The sequence below is a fragment of the Natator depressus genome, chromosome 2 (genome assembly GCF_965152275.1).
Source record: "Natator depressus isolate rNatDep1 chromosome 2, rNatDep2.hap1, whole genome shotgun sequence".
Classification (NCBI taxonomy): Eukaryota; Metazoa; Chordata; order Testudines; family Cheloniidae; genus Natator; species Natator depressus.
The window spans coordinates 222,829,532-222,851,428 of NC_134235.1; the positions used below are offsets into that span (position 1 = coordinate 222,829,532).

At 44.2% G+C, this 21,897-nt stretch overlaps 1 protein-coding gene across 1 annotated transcript in view; it reads right to left on the reverse strand.

The window, feature by feature from the left end:
* Nucleotides 1–17,921, reverse strand: part of FAM171A1 (family with sequence similarity 171 member A1) — a 137,456-nt gene extending 119,535 nt beyond the window's left edge. The window contains exons 1-2 of the mRNA XM_074945994.1: nt 17,906–17,921; nt 17,213–17,355 (exon numbers count right to left, since the gene is read on the reverse strand). Coding sequence (XP_074802095.1) covers nt 17,213–17,306 — 94 coding nt within the window. The 5' untranslated portion in view covers nt 17,307–17,355; nt 17,906–17,921. The remainder of the gene's footprint in view (nt 1–17,212; nt 17,356–17,905) is intronic.
* Between the last annotated feature and the right edge of the window lie 3,976 nt (nt 17,922–21,897).

Sequence of the window (21,897 nt, forward strand, 5' to 3'; positions counted from 1 at the left end):
GCAGCTCTGTTTCTCACCTATTTGAGGATCGTGCAAATCACAGAAAATAGAAGACACTAAACCCAGATGCTTGCCCAAAACAAAATAAAAGCTCTGGTATGGAAACAGCTGGGTATTAACAGTGAAGTGGCAGCAGCAAGTATGCCACATTACTTCACAGTGTCTTTCATCAGTATTACCACAAATAGCTTTTAAAGCTGGTGTAGGATTTGTCCAGGACAGCATGCCACTCAGTAGTTTCATAACTTGCCAGGGGAATAATTTACAGTAGAGCAAAGAGCAACTGCCATAGCAATCTTGAGTTTGTGCCACCCCTTTTCCCTGAACACAGTGTGAAGAATAAAGAGAGTTTTTTCTACTGTTTAGCTGTGTTTACTTTCCATTGTCTGTCTCAAAGCCTGCAGCACCACTGGTCTCCCCAGAGCTCCTGAACCCATTTATTTTCCAGACAGTACTTGCCCGCCTCAAGCAACACTAGTGCACCCTAGAAAGTGTTGCTCATGTCAGTCAACAGGAGTAGCACTCAGAACCTTCTTGAGGAATATATTCTGATGCAGTAGTTAATACTATGCTGCTCAGTATTGCCCTTCTGATTCCTTCTCCATTTTCTTCTTCAAAATAGACCATTTCCTTTAAAACATTCCTGGAGATTTTGGGGACATGGGGAAGACAACTAAGAAGTTGTCTACACAACAATTTAATTAAACTGGCAGAATAAGTGATTTAGTTAAAGGGATGCAATCTCCTAGGGTGGATGCAGTTGTACCAGCATAAAGGAATAAATACCAGTATAACTACCCTCATTAATCATGAAGAGAAGCCCAAATAGCTCCACAAATCCCTGCCTTGTTTCACCAACCCTTTCCTTACATTTATGTATAAATGAACAAGGAACCATTAGACATGCAAACAGTGCCATAAGAAAAAAAAAAGTTATCCTCCTGGTTCAGGCTCTTTGGCAAGGTAGCTTAGCCTAATGAATTGCAAGCCTGCCAGTAGAAAGCCTTCACATCTTTGACCCTTCATAGTTTATTTTATGTATGTTATTCGGGATATCCAGCTTCACAAAGACAGGGCCAGACTGCAATACCATGTTAGCAAAACCTGACTAGGTAAAACAGGACTATAGTTGTGTAACAAAAACTACTTGATACAAAACAAATATACAAATTGTTAAGTGTCTGGCATGCTCATTAACGAGTTATTTTGCCTAACATTCATCAGTTTGTCACACAACTATCCTTAGTTCTGGTATCTCGGATATGGGTGTAAATTGGACGGGCTGGGCAAAACTGTTGATCCAAGGAAGTTTTGTACATAAAAGTTACCTTTATTCATTGTAGTTTTTCTATTGCCAAGAAAGTATTCAAATCATCATTTGAGAAATACTTGTTGCAGTTTTAATATATACACATTTAAATGTGAAACAAAAAGAGGACCTTATTCTATTGCGAGCAGACAACAATTAAAGCAAATTGAAACAAGAGGGAGCCATCACTGTTTACCTAACTCAGGGAGAGTTCAGCTTTGCTTCTAGCAGAGGACAATTTCTGCTCCACACCACAGCCCCTTACTTTAACATCTGGGTGTATGTCTATTCTGTGCAGTTAACCTGGGCTCTTACAAGTTTCTGACCCAGGTTTAGAGGGGTTTTAAGCCTGGCCCAGCCAACTGATTTTGTGCATGTGAGAGAGAAAGAAACCCAGGCTCTGTTGTAACGTGAGCTGGAACTAGGGTTGCCAATTTTGGTTGAACGTATTCCTGGTGGTTTCATCACACGACATAATCTTTAGTTCAAGATTAATCTAATTCCTGGAGACTCCATGACAATTGTGAGCAGGGCTTGGCTGTGGGAATGCTCACCTCCGCCTGGTTATAGAGAGGGTGGACTCCTTTGTACGGTTTAAGCAACAATAGACAGTATAACGATAAGCACAGCTAACTATTATTTATGTCACTACATTACTAATGTCAGACTCATTATTATATACAGGTATACCCTTAAAACACTGCACCTGCGCCCGCTGTAGTGCTTCAGTGAAGAATCTACCTATGCTGATGGGAGGGCTTCTCTCATTGGCATAGGTACTCCACCTCCCCAGGAAGTGGTAGCTATGCCAATGGAAGAATTCTCCTGTTAACTTAATGCTGTCTACTCCAGGGTTAGGTCAGTTTAACTGCATTGCTCAGGAGCATGGATTTTTCACATCCCTGAGTGACGCAGTTACACTGATCTAATTTCCTAGCACAGACCTTGCAATAGTAAAACCTCTCTCTCTCCTTGATGCACAGGTGCCTACTCTCATTGATGCCTAAGAAACAGGAGTAGGCATTATTCATTGACGCACAAGGCTCCTTGAAATTTCACAAAAAGTCCTGCATATTTCAGTTTTGCAACAAACATCATCAGCACAAACCTCCTCTCTCCAATACACACACACACACACACCCACCCTCCACCCCTCTACCCTGGGGGGTTGAGGGAAGGTGACACGCACATGCTAGAGCTGCTTTTACTGGGAACCTATCAAATAAACATAGTGTTCTCTGGTAAGTTAGATTATGTTCAAAGCTATCCATTTAGCCAGCAATTGGCAAAGAAGGCAGTCCTTTGTCCCACAAATTCCAAGAACCATGTTCTAGTCTCACCCCTTAGGGCAGGGGTGAACAACCTGAGCGTGAGAAGGAGCCAGAATTTACCAATGTACATTGCCAAAGAACCACAGTAATACATCAGCAGCCCATCAGCTCCCCGACCCCGCTCCCAGCACTTCCCACCCACCGATCAGCTTAGCCGATCAGCGCCTCCCCTTCGGATCAGCTGTTTCGTGGCGTGCAGGAGGCTCTGCGGGGGGAGAGCGGAGGAGTGAAGGCACTGCAGGCTGAGGAGAGGGGGTCGGAAGGGGTGGAGTGGGGGCAGGGCCTGTGGCAGAGCCAGGGATTGAGCAGTGAGTAGCCCCCAGCACATTGGAAAGTTGGCACCTGCAGCTCCAGCCCCGGCATCGGTGCCTATACAAGGAGCCGCATATTAACTTCTGAAGAGCCGCATGTGGCTCCGGAGCCACAGGTTGGCCACCCCTGCCTTAGGATGCATCCCAACAGGAAAAAAGTGTGTGGCCTGTGTGAAAACTGCAACTGCCTTATCCGCACTAGGATTTTACCATATGTTAGCTAACACTATTTTTTTTTAAATAAAAAAATAAAGCTACACATTTTGGCCTTAGAGTTACCTAGATAAAGTCCTGAATTACACGTGAGTATCCTGATAGTCTCACTAAGGTAAACGTTTGTGTTTGAAGGATGCTAGTAATTAGTAGGTTTCAGAGTAGCAGCCCTGTTAGTCTGTATCCGCAAAAAGAACAGAAGTACTTGTGGCACCTTAGAGACTAACAAATTTATTTGAGCATAAGCTTTCGTGGGCTGTAGCCCACTTCATCGGATGCATAGAATGGAACATATAGTAAGATATGTTATAGTAAGACTATAAGACACACATCTTACTATATGTTCCATTCTATGCATCCGATGAAGTGGGCTACAGCCCACGAAAGCTTATGCTCAAATAAATTTGTTAGTCTCTAAGGTGCCACAAGTACTTCTGTTCTTTTTGCGGATACAGACTAACAGGGCTGCTACTCTGAAACCTACTAATTACTAGCATCCTTCAAACACAAACGTTTACCTTAGTGAGACTATCAGGATACTCACGTGTAATTCAGGACTTTATCTAGGTAACTCTAAGGCCAAAATGTGTAGCTTTATTTTTTTATTTAAAAAAAAATAGTGTTAGCTAACATATGGTAAAATCCTAGTGCGGATAAGGCAGTTGCAGTTTTCACACAGGCCAAAGTAAATCCTAGGCTTGCCCCCAGTGTGTACTTCAACCTGCTAACACATGTGAAAACTACAAACTGTCTTGTTCATACTAAGAGTTAATCAGTGTTAACTGACATTAACCAACAGATGGCGTAAATTCCCCCCTCCACACACACACACACACACACACACACACACACACACACACACACAGAGAGAACATGAAAAAGTAGAGTAAGAGGCTAATTAAGATGAGCTGTTATCAGCAGGAGAAAAAAAAAACTTTTGTAGTGATAATCAAGATGGCCCATTTAGACAGTTGACAAGAAGGTTTGAGCATACTTAACATGGGGAAATAGATTCAATATGTGTAATGACCCAGCCGCTCCCAGTCTCTGTTAAAATCCAAGTTAATGGTATCTAGTTTGCATATTAATTCAAACTCAGCAGTTTCTCATTGGAGTCTGTTTTTGAAGCTTTTCTGTTGCAATATTGCTACCCTTAAATCTTTTACTGAGTGGCCAGACAGGTTGAAGTGTTCTCCCTTCTGGTTTTTGAATGCTATGATTCCTGATGTCAGATTTGTGTCCATTTATTCTTTTGCGTAGAGATTGTCCGGTTTGGCCAATGTACATGGCAGAGGGGCATTGCTGGCACGTGATGGCATATATCACATTGGTAGATGTGCAGGTGAACGAGCCCGATGGCGTGGCTAATGTGATTAGGTCATATGATTGTGTCACTTGAATAAATATGTGGACAGAGTTGGCATTGGGCTTTGTTGCAAGGATAGATTCCTGGATTAGTGTTTTTGTTGTGTGGTGTAAGGTTGCTGGAGAGTATTTGCTTCAGTTGGGGGGCTGTCTGTAAGCAAGGACTGGTCTGTCTCCCAAGATCTGTGAGAGTGAGGGATCATTTTTCAGGATAGGTTGTAAATCTTTGATGATGCACTGGAGAGGTTTTAGTTGGGGACTGAAGGTGACAACTAGTGGTGTTCTGTTTTCTTCTTTGTTGGGCCTGTCCTGTAATAAGTGACTTCTGGGTACTCTTCTGGCTCTGTCAATCTGTTTCTTCACTTCAGCAGGTGGGTATTGTAGTTTTAAGAATGCTTGATAGAGATCTTGTAGCTGTTTGTCTCTGTCTGAGGGATTGGAGCAAATACAGTTGTATCGTAGAGCTTGGCAGTAGACAATGGATCATGTGGTGTGTCCTGGATGGAAGCTGGAGGCATGTAGGTAAGTATAGCGGTCAGTAGGTTTCCAGTATAGGGTGGTGTTTATGTGACCATCGCTTATTAGCACAGTAGTGTCCAGGAAATGGGCCACTTGTGTGGATTGGTCTGGGCTGAGGTTGATGGTGGGATGGAAATTGTTGAAGTCACGGTGGAATTCCTCAAGGGCTTCTTTTCCATGGGTCCAGATGATGAAGATGTCATCAATGTAGCGCAAGTAGAGTAGGGGCATTAGGGGACAAGACCTAAGGAAGCGTTGTTCTAAGTCAGCCATAAAAATGTTGGCATACTGTGGGGCCATACAGGTACCCATAGCAGTGGCGCTGACTTGAAGGTATGTATTGTCCCCAAATGTGAAATAGTTGTGGGTGAGGACAAAGTCAAAGGTCAGTCACATTTTGCCAGGTTTGCCGTAACATTGTCGGAGATACTGTTCCTGATAGCTTGTGGAATGTTGGTGTAGAGGGCTTCTACATCCATAGTGGCCAGGAGGGTGTTTTCTGGAAGATCACCGATGGATTGTAGTTTCCTCAGGAAGTCAGTGGTGTCTTGAAGATAGCTGGGAGTGCTGGTAGCATAGGGCCTGAGGAGAGAGTCCACATAGTCAGACAATTGTCCTGTTAGGGTGCCACTGCCTGAGATGATGGGGCGTCCAGGATTCCCAGATTTATGGATCTTGGGAAGCAAATAAAATACCCTGGTCGAGGTTCTAGGCATGTGTCTGCACAGATTTATTCCTGTGCTTTTTCAGGGAGTTTCTTGAGCAGATGGTGTAGTTTCTTTTGGTAATCCTCAGTGGGATCAGAGGATAATGGCCTGTAGAATGTGGAGTTAGAGAGTTGCCTAGCAGCCTCTTGTTCATATTCCAACTTATTCATGATGACAACAGCACTGTACTGACAGCACTGGACCCATGGAAAAGCTGCCCTTGAGGAATTCCACCATGATTTCAACAATTTTCATCCCACCATCAACCTCAGCCTAGACCAATCCAGTATGCCAACATTTTTATGGCTGACTTAGAACAAGGCTTCCTCAGCTCTCGTCCCCTAATGCCCCTACTCTACTTGTGCTACATTGATGACATCTTCATCGTCTGGACCCAGAAGTCACCTACTATGGGACAGGACAGGCCCAACAAAGAAAATAACAGAATGCCACTAGCTGTCACCTTCAGTCCCCAACTAAAACCTCTCCAGCGCATCATCAAAGATTTACAACCTATCCTGAAAAATGATCCCCCACTCTCACAGATCTTGGGAAACAGACCAGTCCTCGCTTACAGACAGCCCCCCAACCTGAAGCAAATACTCACCAGCAACCACACACCACACAACAGAACCACTAACCCAGGAACCTATCCTTGCAATAAAGCCCAATGCCAACTCTGTCCACATATTTATTCAAGTGACACCATCATACGACCTAATCACATTAGCCACGCCATCAGGGGCTCGTTCACCTCCACATCTATCAATGTGATATATGCCATCATGTGCCAGCAATGCCCCTCTGCCATGTACATTGGCCAAACCGGACAGTCTCTACGCAAAAGAATAAATGGACACATATCTGACATCAGGAATCATAACATTCAAAAACCGGTAGGAGAACACTTCAACCTCTGTGGCCACTCAGTAACAGACTTAAAGGTGGCAATTTTGCAACAAAAAAGCTTCAAAAATAGACTCCAATGAGAAACTGCTGAGCTTGAATTAATATGCAAACTAGATACCATTAACTTGGATTTTAACAGAGACTGGGAGCGGCTGGATCATTACACATATTGAATCTATTTTCCTATGTTAAGTATGCTCAAACCTTCTTGTTAACTGTCTAAATGGGCCATCTTGATTATCACCACAAAAGTTTTTTCTCCTGCTGATAACAGCTCGTCTTAATTAATTAGCCTCTTACTCCACTTTTTCACGTTCTCTGTGTTTGTGTATATATATCTTCTTACTACATGTTCATAGATTCATAGATATTTAGGTCAGAAGGGACCACTATGATCATCTAGTCTGACCTCCTGCACAACGCAGGCCACAGAACTTCACCCACCCACTCCTGCAAAAAACCACTAACCTAGTCTGAGCTATTGAAGTCCTCAAATCGTGGTTTAAAGACTTCAAGGAGCAGAGAATCCTCCAGCAAGTGACCCGTGCCCCATGCTACAGAGGAAGGCGAAAAACCTCCAGGGCCTCTTCCCATCTGCCCTGGAGGAAAATTCCTTCCCGACCCCAAATATGGCGATTAGCTAAATCCTGAGCATATGGGCAAGATTCACCAGCCAGATACTACAGAAAATTCTTTCCTGGGTAACTCAGATCCCACCCCATCTAATATCTCATCACAGGCCATTGGGCCTATTTACCATGAATATTTAATTACCAAAACCATGTTATCCCATCATACCATCTCCTCCATAAACTTATCGAGTTTAAACTGAAAGCCAGATAGATCTTTTGCCCCCACTGCTTCCCTTGGAAGGCTATTCCAGAACTTCACTCCTCTGATGGTTAGAAACCTTCGTCTAATTTCAAGTCTAAATTTCCTGGTGGCCAGTTTATATCCATTTGTTCTTGTGTCCACATTGGTACTGACCTTAAATAATTCCTCTCCCTCTCTAGTATTTATCCCTCTGATATATTTATAGAGAGCAATCATATCTCCCCTCAGCCTTCTTTTAGTTAGGCTAAACAAGCCAAGCTCCTTGAGTCTCCTTTCATAAGACAAGTTTTCCATTCCTCGGATCATCCTAGTAGCTCCTCTCTGTACCTGTTCCAGTTTGAATTCATCCTTCTTAAACATGGGAGACCAGAACTGCACACAGTATTCCAGATGAGGTCTCACCAGTGCCTTGTATAATGGTACTAAAACCTCCTTATCCCTACTGGAAATACCTCTCCTGATGCATCCCAAGACCGCATTAGCTTTTTTCACGGCCATATCACATTCGGGGCTCATAGTCATCCTATGATCAACCAATACTCCAAGGTCCTTCTCCTCCTCCGTTACTTCTAATTGACGCGTCCCCAGTTTATAACTAAAATTCTTGTTATTAATCCCTAAATGCATGACCTTACACTTCTCACTATTAAATTTCATCCTATTACTATTACTCCAGTTTACAAGGTCATCCAGATCCTCCTGTAGGATATCCCTGTCCTTCTCTAAATTGGCAATACCTCCCAGCTTTGTATCATCCGCAAACTTTATTAGCACACTCCCACTTTTTGTGCCAAGGTCAGTAATAAAAAGATTAAATAAGATTTAAGGTCCCAAAACCGATCCTTGAGGAACTCCACTGGTAACCTCCCTCCAGCCCGACAGTTCACCTTTCAGTAGGACCTGTTGTAGTCTCCCCTTTAACCAATTCCTTATCCACCTTTCAGTTTTCCTATTGATCCCCATCTTATCCAATTTAACTAATAATTCCCTATGTGGCATGGTATCAAACGCCTTACTGAAATCTAGGTAAATTAGATCCATTGCGTTTCCTTTGTCTAAAAAATCTGTTATTTTCTCAAAGAAGGAGATCAGGTTGGATTGGCACGATCTACCTTTTGTAAAACCATGTTGTATTTTGTCCCATTTACCATTGACTTCAATGTCCTTAACTATCTTCTCCTTCAAAATTTTTTCCAAGACCTTGCATACTACAGATGTCAAACTAACAGGCCTATAGTTACCCGGATCACATTTTTTCCCTTTCTTAAAAATAGGAACTATGTTAGCAATTCTCCAATCATACGGTATAACCCCTGAGTTTACAGATTCATTAAAAAGTCTTGCTAATGGGCTTGCAATTTCATGTGCCAATTCCTTTAATATTCTTGGATGAAGATTATCTGGGCCCCCCCGATTTAGTCCCATTAAGCTGTCTGAGTTTCACTTCTACCTCTGATATGGTAATATCTACCTCCATATCCTCATTCCCATTTGTCGTCCTACCATTATCCGTAAGCTCCTCATTAGTCTTATTAAAGACTGAGGCAAAGTATTTGTTTAGATATTGGGCCATGCCTAGATTATCCTCGACCTCCACTCCATCCTCAGTGTTTAGCGGTCCCACTTCTTCTTTCTTTGTTTTCTTCTTATTTATATGGCTATAGAACCTTTTACTATTGGTTTTAATTCCCTTTGCAAGGTCCAACTCTACTTGACTTTTAGCCTGTCTCACTTTATCCCTACATGTTCTGACCTCAGTAAGGTAGCTTTCCTTGCTGATCCCTCCCTTCTTCCACTCCCTGTATGCTTTCTGCTTTTTTCTTAATCACCTCCCTGAGATGCTTGCTCATCCAGCTTGGTCTACAACTCCTGCCTATGAATTTTTTCCCCTTTCTGGGGATGCAGGCTTCCGATAGCTTCTGCAGCTTTGATTTAAAATAATCCCAGGTCTCCTCTACCTTTAGATCCATAAATTCTTCAGTCCAATCCACTTCCCTAACTAATTTCCTTAATTTTTGAAAGTCAGCCCTTTTGAAATCAAAAACCCTAGTTGCAGATTTATTTTTGTTAATCCTTCCGTTCAGTTTGAACTGAATTAGCTCATGATCACTTGAGTCAAGATTATCCCCTACAACCATTTCTTCTGTGAGGTCCTCACTACTCACGAAAACCAAATCTAAAATGGCACCCCCTCTAGTCGGTTCAGCTACTACTTGATGAAGGAATCTATCAATTATCTCATCTAGGAAAATCTGAGCCCTGTTATTATTACTAGCACTCGTCCTCCAGTCTATATCTGGGAAGTTCAAGTCTCCCATGATCACACAGTTTCCATTACTATTTACTTTATTAAAAAACATGAAAAAGGGCTCTATCCATATCCAAATTAGATCCCGGCGGTCTATAGCATACCCCAAGCACTATCCCAGGGGAGGCTCTAATAGCTTTCTTCCCCAATGTAATTTTTGCCCAGACGGACTCTGTCTTATCCATTCCATCGCTTCTTATTTATTTACATTCTACCTCATCATTGATATGCAATGCTACTCCACCACCTTTACCTTTATTTCTGTCTTTCCTAAACAGCACATACCCCTCAATACCTGTACTCCAGTCATGACTACTATTCTACCATGTTTCTGTTACCCCTATAATATCTGGGGTCACTTCCTGCACCAGTAGCTCTAGTTCCTCCATTTTGTTACCTACGCTCCTCGCATTGGTGTACAAACATCTTAATTTTTGCTGTTTGGCCTCACTCACATTCTCTACCCTATTAGGCACAGTCATTCTACAGCCAGTATAACCTATTAGACTGGTATCTACACTGCCCTTCCTCCTTATATACATTCTCCTACCCACAGCTGTATCCTCTCTTTCTTCATTTTCTTTCCTCTCAATGCTAAAATCCAGCATGGAGATTATCTGGACATCTCCCAACCATCTCCCCCAAATTCCTAGTTTAAAGCTCTCTTAATCAGTTGCGCCAGCCTCCATCCTAGAAGTCTATTTCCTTCCCTACTCAGATGAAGTGCATCCCGAGAGAACTGTCCTCTGTCCATGAATGCTTCCCAGTGGCCATACATCCCAAAGCCCTCCTTATAGCACCACTGCCTAAGCCATCTGTTGATAGTCATAATCTTGTCACACCTTTGTTGCCCTTCTCTAGGAACAGGCAAAATCCCACTAAAGATCACCTGATCCTCAATTTCCTTAAGCGTCTTCTCCAGCCTAGCATAGTCTTCCTTAATACTTTCCAGCAAGAATCTAGCCGTATCATTTGTTCCCACATGAAGGATAATTAAGGGATTCTTTCCTGCTCCCTTTAGGATCCTTTTCAACCTCAGGTCTACATCCCGTATCTTAGCACCTGGAAGACAGCACACCCTCCTATTCTCTGGATCAGCTCTGGTTACAGGCCTGTCTATTCTTCTCAGTAAAGAGTCCCCGATCACATAGACCTGCCTTTTCCTGGTGACGGTGCTATTCTCCAGTCTATCCCCTGTTCCCTCTGGCTGTAAGTTCTTTCCATTCCTATTCTCCCTTGTAATCCTCTTCAACCCATCCTGTATCCTCCTGGGGCTCATATTTGGTGTAGTCTCCATTAACTCTTCCTCTTTTCCTATAGGACTAGCCGCTCTTCTCTTCTTCCTTGCCCTTCCATCTTCAGTGATTACCTGAGCCCCTTCTTCATTTTCCAACTCTGCAAACCTATTCTTGAGCTCTATTTCTCCTTCACTAGCCCATCTTTTCCTCTGCCTGGTTCTTTTAGTCACATACTTCCACTAACCACTTTCCTCACCCAGTCTCCCCTCAGAATTCCCCAGTCCTGCTTCCATCTGCAAGTCTGAGCTTTTCCCTTCAGATACCTCATGTCTTTGCTCCATAATCTGCTCACACCCCTTCCTAAACTCAACCAGACTTTCCACCTGCATCTTTTCCTCCATCAGCTCTATCAGACGGCATTTCATACAGACAAAACTCTTACCAGGTACTCCCTCCAGGATCATGTACATACCACAGCTTCCACATCCAGTCATCTTCATTGCGTCTTCCACTACATGGGTCACTCCCACTGCTGCCTCTGTATCTGCCATAGCCTTCCCACCTAAACCCTGTTAATCTGGGAAACACAAACCACACCAGAACACCACCACCCACAGCACAAACAAACCCCAAACAAGCACCACAAGACAAACTCCCATTCAAACGCCCCTGTTTACAGCTCCGTTGGCTAGCTCCTGTGCCGCTGCCTGACTGGCTGCCTACCTTTTAGGACCCCTAGTCAGAGAAGCCCCGCCTCCTAATCAGGGCTCAGCTCGTCTCCCAGCACGAAGCCCCTACAAGCCTCTCCACATACAAATACTACAAATACAAAGCCAAACACAAATACCTTCTCCTCCAACAGAGCTCCCACTCAAACTCCCCTGTTTACAGCTCTGTTTGCTAGCTCCTGTGCCGTTCCATTCTATGCATCCAATGAAGTGGGCTGTAGCCCATGAAAGCTTATGCTCAAATAAATTTGTTAGTCTCTAAAGTGCCACAAGTCCTCCTTTCAGAGTAGCAGCTGTGTTAGTCTGTATTCGCAAAAAGAAAAGGAGTACTTGTGGCACCTTAGAGACTAACCAATTTATTTGAGCATAAGCTTTCGTGAGCTACAGCTCACTTCATCGGATGCATTCAGTGGAAAATACAGTGAGGAGATTTATATACACACAGAACATGAAAAAATGGGTGTTTATCATGCACACTGTAAGGAGAGTGATCACTTAAGATGAGCTATTACCAGCAGGAGGGGGGGAGGCTGTTTTTTTTAGTAATTAGTAGCTCATTAAGTAGATACGTCCAAATGTGGAGGCCAAATCTGCATTGCAAAAAGTGTTAGTGTCCTTAGTTGCACTTCTCACCCCCTAACATTACCTATTGTCCAGGTTAAAACAGACAGTTTGGGGAAATGGCTCACCAAAAAAACAAACAGAAAAACCCAATAAAAACAAGAATTCAGGGTTTCTCAGTTGCTTTTACCATATTGTTCAGAGTAATCATGTTCATGAACTACCAAGCCCTTATGGTTGTGAAATTAGCTTGCACAGTGTGAATTAATGTAATGTTGTCCAAGTCTGCAGCCAGTCAGTAAAAAACAAACAATAGCACCAAAAAGTGTCAGATTTCCCCACCACCATTTATTCAAGTGAGGTGATACTGTGAAGGCTAATTAAGGCCATTTAAATCCCAACTATTAACCCTTTCCTTGCTGTATGCTCTGTTTAGCTCAAAAATTTGTCTCACACCAACAGAAATAGGTCCAGTACAAGATATTACCTCAACCTCACCACCTTGTCTGTCTACCTTTCCTTACTGTCATGCTAGAAACATCCAACTAATAATCATGAGGGGTGAGGGGGAGATACTCAGCACACATCCTGTGACTCCCTCCATCAACTGGAAGCAATTCCAATAAGGTTGCAGATTTTGAACAGGTTAAGTACTGTAGTGAAATATTCTGAACAAATGAGACGTTTGCTACTACCTTAAAAATTATAAATGGCATCTATTGTGTCACATAAAAACATGCTGGACTCCTGCAGTGCAATTAGAGATTGTCTGGAATATCTCTAAAATGTGATCCTCGAGCAGCCATGGCATCTCATCTTAAAAAAACCTAGTATTTAGAATGGCCCCACATTGTTAAAATAGGATGCACCAACTAGAAAAATAAAAAATTCCTGCAGAAATTAAACAGATTTTGCTAAAAGTCTCCACAGATTTGTACTGTCCTTCCTGCAATGCTTAAATGAATTACTACTGAGAAACCTGGCAAACCTCCCAAATTTGGAAGACATCGGTTCACATGATTGGAAATTGCCCTATGTTTTATTTAGATTCTTCAACACAATTTCCAGTGCACATACAGCCAAAGTAGTTTGGTTTATCTTTATGACACTGGCTTACGTTAGTGTTAGTATTCTTTCAACAAATGTTCAAATATAAGAATAGCTGATGTTTATAGTTTTATTTAAAACCTGAAATTAAGTCCTCATTTGAAATATTGATTCAATTTTAAGCAGTAGAGTTTGGAGAGGGTGAAAACTTATAATCCTACTAATTCTTAAGTTTATCTACATGAGCTCACAATTACCTCATCCGCAGGGACACCAAGCCTCAACATTCATAGAATAAACAAAACTAGCGTCTGTGCGGATTTCGCTGTATACTCCAGAAGTTAGGGGATTTCTTAAAATATTTTCTAATCCTTGTGGTTCAGAGGCACATCTTCAGAGGCAACATTGCATCCATCCATTTACATGCTGAGCCACACATATTGAAACAACTCAAGTGCCAATGTTACCCAATTTTTTTAATGGGGTGTAAGCGATGAAGCTTAATTATCAGTACCTTTCATATTCATTGAATTGTGGAATCAGCTTGGCTGAGCAGAATTTGAACTTGGTGCCATTCATATTTGGGGCTAGAGCTGGTGCCAGGGGAGGAGGAAAAATATCGAATCATGAGATTTTTTTTTGGAGCTGTATTCTCTCTTCACCTCTTCCTTAACAAAGGTGCCGGCTATAACCCCACATTCATATGGCACAAAGTTCAAATTCCACATAGCCAGTCTGATTATAGGAATATAGAAGAATCTAATCAAATCTCATCTAGTCCAACCCTGTCAACAAGGACTATTCTCTACAGAGTTTTCTAGTGTTTTGTCCAATTACAATTTAAATACTGCAATTGATGGGATATCCATCATTTCTCTTTCAAAAATTATTCAACTGTCTAGTTGTATCTCACTGTCAACGTTTTCCTTGCTTCCTGTTCCGGACTTTACATTCTCTTCACCAACCTGATTCAATCCAGTTTGTGGTCCTCTCTAATCCTTCCCAAACCAATCTTATACCTCATCCACACAAGAGACACAACATGGACAATTGCAAAGATTTCTAACCCCTGACCCCAGTATGCCTCAACCTTGACCTAGAAGTACCAACACAAGTGCTGAAGTGGAGTGGGGGTGGGGTGGGGGAAGAGGGGCGGGCGTAACTTCAGTCTTCATAACCATTCAAACACTTGCCTTTAATTTTGAGTCTACCAATAAGGAATCCCAATTAGTATCAACTGCAATGGTTATTTGGGGGATTTAGCTACCTATTCTCTAGACTTTACTATGACCACAAATTCATAAGCTTCCAGAAAAACTTGTGGTCACTACTTACCTGAGCTAAACTGGATACTTTTTAATACTAAAATGAACCTCCACATGTCTATCTTCCAAAGCATGCATATAGATAGCTTAGAATAGAGGGGAAAACTGAAAAACAGTAGTGAAAGCCCAGAAAGCGGTCTACTCTACATCAGTAAACCTCAGATGTTCAAATATTGAAGACAGAATTTGATCATTTTATTCATCATACATCAATATTCTCTGCTCACTCAAGAATGACATATCTGCAAGCAATAAAAAGGTCAAACTATCAAGTTTAAAAACAGTCCTGAGTATAGATACTGTATAATGGCCAACTCCCTGTCTTTCCTCATGATTTACATAAAAATAAATTTAATAAATCAAGTTATATTGTTGCTACAGCCATTACTTTTCCATTTGCTATGAGTTAGAAAGAGCTGCCTCTAAAAAGAGCTGACAGTGAATGAGGAAAAAAGTCAAACTGCACTGTAATTTCACCAACATATCAAGAATTTTGACAGAAATCAGTAAATATTCTCCATATCACTATACTGATTATATACCAAAATAAAAATCAAATTATGTTGTCAAATGTCACCTTCAAAGGATGTGTATATTTTTGTTGACATATCTGTGAACTAATTCAGTATAAATTCTGTGTTTTGCAAGTGCCCCAAACAAAGTTTAGCAGAATAGTTGATAGTTGATTTAAATAAGAAATCTCAAGTTTCAAAGTCAAATCCTCTGCCCCTTTTCCAATCTTGTTAAAAAAGATCTTGTATAACACAGTAGATTTTGCCACAAGATACCAAAATTTTGATCACTCAGTATCAGACCACAGGACTATAGTTTGTATTTTACTGGATGTTGTAGAAATGATGATTGGGAATCAAAGAACAAAAGAATTTATTAAAACAGAATGACCTCTAAGAACCTAAATGTCATTTTTGTTTGTATAAAAAAAGGGGGGGCACTTAGAGACTACTGACCCTTAAAGACATAGAAAAGGGTGGGCAGAGAATGTGGGAGGAAATAGGGTACAGTTGTATCCCTGATGTATTGCATATCCACCTTGGTTGTTATGGAAGGATATACTTAACCTGCTCTCCTGAAGGCTAAAGGGGGGCGGGGGAGAGAACCTCTCCCACACGAAATGACATTGATACTTAGCTATTTCACAAGGTTAACTAATAGGCAAATACTAACCAGTCTGCAAATATATTCTCTTGTAGCAAACTATTTACCACCAGCAAGCTACATTTTCTGCTGTTTAACATACCTATGAGCTCCCAGAAGCCAATATGTACGATCTCTTTCTGAGCTATGCAGAATGAAGCCTGGAGAGAAATTGAACACTACTGCAATAATAAAGGGTAGAAATGCAGTGTGGAAGCATGACTAATCTGTGATTGAGTATCTCCCACCTACAGTATCTCCTTGGCAGTGTCACATTTTTACAGTACAGACACATTTTGCTGATGAAACCACATCACATGAGGGAAGTAACTATAAGATTACTGCAGAGCCATCCTACTCAGGTAGAGAGGGCTCAAATTAAGTGAAAAGGACCACGAAGTTAATTTAGATGCCAAAATAGTTGCCCACTGATGTCCATTCTTTCCTTTGAAGAGGTTGGTATTGGTTCTAAAGTCCGTGATTATATTGCTGTGAAATCAGCTGGGGGAAAGGCGTGACAGTCATTTAAGGCAGATTTTTCGTAATTTAAAATAGAACACTCCCCCCCCCCCCCGCCCAAACAGAAGTGCTACATGCATTGCTAGCAAGGGGCACGCTGCTTGTATGACATGCAATAAGGATGGGGAGTCGGACTGGCCACCTCTCCAAACAAAAGGCGCAGGCGAACAGACAGGATGGTCAGCAACAACAAGCCAGCAGTGCGCTCCCCCCGCGGAATACAGCCAGGAAGAGACAGGAAACTTTTGGGGGCTGCTCCAGGGCCTCCCGCCTGGGTCACGGAACAGGACCTTAAGCCACGGTCAACGCAGGCGACCGCACGTGGGGCTTACCAGGGGGTGCAATGAGCCCCCGGCCAGACGTGCAGGGAGAGGGGAAAGCACCAAGCGGGACCTGCCGAGCGGAGGGAGGCTGCACGGTAACCAGCGCCAAGCGGTACCTGCAAGAGCGGGGGAGGGGGGCACAACACAACCAGCCCCAAGCGGGGCTCGCCAAGGGAGGGGGTGGGCGCAAGGCGGCCAGCCCCAGGCGAGCGAGGTTTTACGAAGCCGCCCATCACCGCTGCGTCGGGGGGGGGGGGGGCGCTCAGCAGCCAGCACCAGACAGGACCTGCCAGGGCTGGGGGGGGGGGCGAGGCAAGGGGAGCAGGCGGGCCTGGCCAGTAGCCCCTGCCCTTAACAACAGCCCCCCAAGCGGTGCCGGGGGCGGCGACCCCAGCGCAGAGAGGGGGAGCGGGGCTCCGGCCGCGCCTGCCCGGGCAGCGCCCCCAACACAATGCGGCCCCCCTGGAGACCCTCCCCCGGCAGCACAAAGCGCGCCCGGCCCGCACCCACCTCGAGCGGCGCCGGGCGCCCCCAGGGTTTTGGTCACCGCCTTCCACACGTTGCAGCCCAGCAGGCAGAGGAGAAGCGCCGCCGACCTGCTCATTTCCACCCGCCGCCGCCGCCGCCGCCGGGAGGGAGGAAGGGACTCGCCGCTGCCCGGAGGAGGCGGAGAAAGCGCCGCATCAGGGGCTGGCCCGCTCCGCGCCTCCCTCCATGTTGCCTTTCGCTGCGGCGAGAGCGGCTGCAGCCCCCCCTGCTATCCCCTGCCGCATCCTGGCCCCGCCGCTGCGTCCCCGCGGCCGGCGCCTTGCAAAGCGGGAGGGGGCTGCAGGGCGCTGCTTATTTATTTATTTGTGTGAGGGGTCCCCAAAGGCTGAGGCAGCCGGGCTATTTAACCCTTTCTGCCCCGCTTCAGCAGCCGCGCAGAGCCGGGAGGGGGCTCCACCTGCAGGCCAGCCCGCGGCAGCCAACCCCGCATCGCCCCAGCAGAAGGGCAGGAGATGCCTAGCACAGAGCGGGGCGCTGCTAGAAAGAGTAACAGGGCAACCTGTGGCAGGGGAGACGCGTCCGACAGGCCTGAAGCCCGGCTTTGCCAGCCCTTTCGCCCGAGGAGCTCATCCTCCTTCGAGACATATTACTGCTTGCGAGTTCGTGCAAAGCTCCTATCACCCACCCTCAACCTCCAAGAGCTAGAGCATTTACCTGCCAGCCACTCTCCACTCACTCACTGTATTTGGACCTCCCTTTTTTTTCCTTTATAGATATAAAAATGCATCCTGTGTGATGCTTGTTTCTTGTCCACTGGCTCAAGACTAGTATTATTAGATCTTTCCTCATTCCCATCTGCAATCCAACAGGAAAACAAGAATGTGATGATCTAAGAGCAGACATCAAATACGATATGTCACACAAAATACCCTTAAATGGCTTCTTGTAACCCAAGTCACAAGCAACTAGGTCTCCTTAATGCTCAGTGAGAGTCAGTTTTGCTCCTGCTCCTTTTATGTAATATTTACTTCTGTTATGTTTGTGGGGCAGACCCCTGAGCTGTTCTGGTTGTTTGAACTTTGTGTGAAATTGTCTAAAAATGTCACCATAAAACTGTTAATGAACAGGAGTGTCTAGCAGTGAAAGCACAGGCCTTGGAGAGAGGAGGCTTTGATTCTGTATCCACTTCTGCCATAAACTCGATGTATGACCTAGATAAGTCACTTAGGACTAGCTAGTAACATTTCATCAATGTTCTATGTAGGAGGCTACAAGAGGAGCATTGAGGAGATTATGCCTAAGGCAGGCAGAGTATCTCCTGAGACTTCTTCCAGGATCCATCCTTAAGGGCTTCCCTTGACATGTCAGCCCTTCTCCCTGGGCCACTGTGAAGGGGATACCAGGCCATGACTCTAACACCTCCTTTTGCCCACCCCCTTTTTGGCATCTGCTTCTCTACCATTGACAGACTTAATATGAGACGTCCTTGTACAGGTCTGCTAGGGAAGGAGAGCTTCTAGCATATCCACTCATAGGCCACTGTGTACAAACCCCACACTGAACAACAAGGGGTGAGGGCTCCGGCTGGGGTTGCAGGTTCTGGGATGGGGGTGGGGCCGGGGATGAGAGTTTTGGGATGCAGGAGGGTGCTCTGGGCTGGGAACGAGGGGTTTGGAGGGCAGGAGGGGGATCAGGGCTGGGGCAGGAGGTTGGGGCGCAGGGCAGGACTCGGGTGGAGGCTCCAGGTGACACTTACCTCAAGTGCCTCCCAGAAGCAGCAGCATGTCCCCCCTATGGCTCCTACGCCGAGGTGCAGCCCAGCAACTGTGCACACTGCCCTGTCCGCAGGCACCACCCTGCAGCTCCCCCTGGCTGTTGTTCCTGGCCAACGGGAGCTGCAGGAGCGGCACTTGTGGCGGGGGCAGTTTGCAGAGTAGAGGCCCCGGCTGCCTCTACAGGGCAGGAGCCAGAGGGGGGACATGCTGCTGCTTCCGGGAGGTGCATGGCACGGCCTCTGACCCTGCTCCCCAGCTGGAACGTCAGAGGGGGGCAAGACCCAGACCCCACTCCCCAGTGGAAGCTAGAGGGCCGGATTAAAACGGCTGGTGGGCCATAGTTTGCCCACCCCAGCCTTAAGTAGTAGTTGATTCAGTTTACCTATATGTAAGGTTATATACCTGTGAAAGGTTAATATATGGTTGCCAGGCATCCAGTTTTCAACCAGAACACCTGCCAACCAGGCCATTAAAAGTCCAATGGGTGGCACAGCAGGGCCCCGGGGCTAAGGTAGGCTCCCTGCCTACCCTAGCTCCACACGGCTCCCAGAAGCAGCCACCAGGTCCTTGCGGCCCCCTAGGTACATGGGCGGCCACGGAGGCTCCGGGTGCTGCCCCCGCCCTCAGTGCCAGTTCCACAGCTCCCATTGCCTGGGAACTGTGACCAAGGGGAGCTGCAGGGGCAGTGCAGCATGTGGAGCCTCCTTGGCTGCCCATGCGCCATGGGGCTGCAGAGACCTGGTGGACACTTCCTGGGAACCCCAGCAAGTGCAGGGAGAGGGGAAAGTACCAAACAGGGACCCCACAGTCCTTTCTGCACCCCAAGCCTCTACCCCAGCCCGGAGTCCCATGACACACCCCAAACCCCTCATCCCAGAGCCCACTCCCCCACACACACCCCAACTCCCTGCCCCATTCTGCTGAAAGAGTGAGGGTGAGAGAGAGCACGTGAGGGAGAGAGGCGGGATGGAGCGAGCAGGGGCAGGGCCTCGGAGCAGGGGTGTTTGGTTTTGTCTGATTAGAAAGTTGGCAACCCTAGGTTAATACCCCACAGTGGTGTGGTGAAGCTCAATTTATTGTTCAAACTATGCTTAGACAAAAAGTGGCATAAATGCAGTGTATTATATTATTACTTTTAGGAAGCCGTATTCAGTTTCAATTCAGAACTACTTTTCCTAAGTAGTAAGAGACTGTGGAGTGTTCCTTTTCAAAATTTTTCTGAAGACCGTGTCTTCCAGAAACTTTTAACGGTGGTTTTGCAATGCAACATACTTCTCAATTCCCTTCAAGAGTCTTTTCTTCAATTGATTTTAAATCAATTTTCTGAGTTTGGTGCCATGTGGTAAAAGTTAATTGCTTGAAATTATTCAGCTCTCTGCAGTGCAGTCCATGTGTAGCCTAATAGTAAAGAAAACTTGATTAACAAAAACAAACAGGCTGCATATCAAGTATTTAAGTATGGTATTGGACTCCTGTCTTCTCCCTCCTCCTCTCTCTCTCCCTGGAAGACTTTTTATTTAAAAAAAAAACAAAAACAAAACAAAACAGCAAACCAAAAAACCCCCCCACCACCAAGAACCTATAGTAGCAGATACATGGAGACAATCCAGCTCAGATTTTGAGGCAAGAAAGAATTGTCAGGATAATCAATTCTAACCTCAGGTGTAACACAACAAATTTCACTCAGTAATCCCTGCATGAACTTCTAGTTAAGATAGAATACATAGCTAGAGTTGGAATCCACAAGAGTCAAGGGAATCATGCCAGAGAAGAACTTCGTACCGTGTTTTAGGGTCTGCTTTTCTGTAGTCAAGAGTTTTGCACCTTACAAGAGACAATGGTCAAGAGGCAGTGACACAGTGCTACTTTATAGTCTATTTTGAGGGCTTGGTTCTGTCATCCTTTACCTCTATGTGAATCAGGAGTAATTCAACTGATGTCAATGGAGTTAAACTAGTACAATGGATATTTTAGTCAGTGAGGAAAACTAAAGCAAAATACAGTACATTTTTCCTGACTACAGTCCAACTGTAGATCTTTAATTTTATATATTTTAGACATCAATAGCTAAATATTCAAAGCATTATTGACATTTTAAAATAATGCTTTCGGAGCTCTATATGCTGTGTAAAAGTTATCCTTTCCATGCCTGTGTATTTTTAATATAATCAAAGAGGGTGCTAATCCATGCATCCATGTTCAGTAATTTACAGCTATCAATCTAAGCAACAAATAAAAATAATCATGTTATAGATATGCTACTTCAGTTCTGGTCCAGCATGTTTGGCTATCTGTAACAACTAAGGAATCAAATTTCCTATTTCTGCATTACATCAAGAAAATGTTTGTAGCCACCTTTAATAATAAATAAGGCAAAATCCCACAAAAGCAACTTGAAACACTGGCCAAAAGTCATGCTTCCTTTTTTGTGCCTCGTAGAAATAAAAATATATAGATAGAACTGTAACAAGACAGAGATTGTGAGAATTGACAGCTAATTATCTTCAACTAGCACTATTGGCATCAGATGTTTGGAGCCACATAACAGATAAGCCTGAAAAAGCAATATGATGGTGAATTGGTTCTGGTCCAGCACTTATGCTATAAATAGCATAGGAAGATCCATCATGTGGGCTCTTATTTTGTCTGTGTTTGTGTGAAAACAAAACTGTTCTGTTAAAGACTGTTCTGCTTCATTAATTGTAAATAAACCAGATTTTTCAAGACCCAATTTCTGGCTGTATTTCATTTGCTAACCTTTTATGCAGAAGTTATATAGCTTAAACAAAAGATACTTCCTTATTCATACATTTCTAAAGGCACATAAAACTTTACGAAAGTCTGACTTGCTGTACTTTGCTTTTTCAACAAAAAAAGTGAGAATTCTACTGTTTTTCTTTGAATTGGACACTTAATATCACATACAACAGT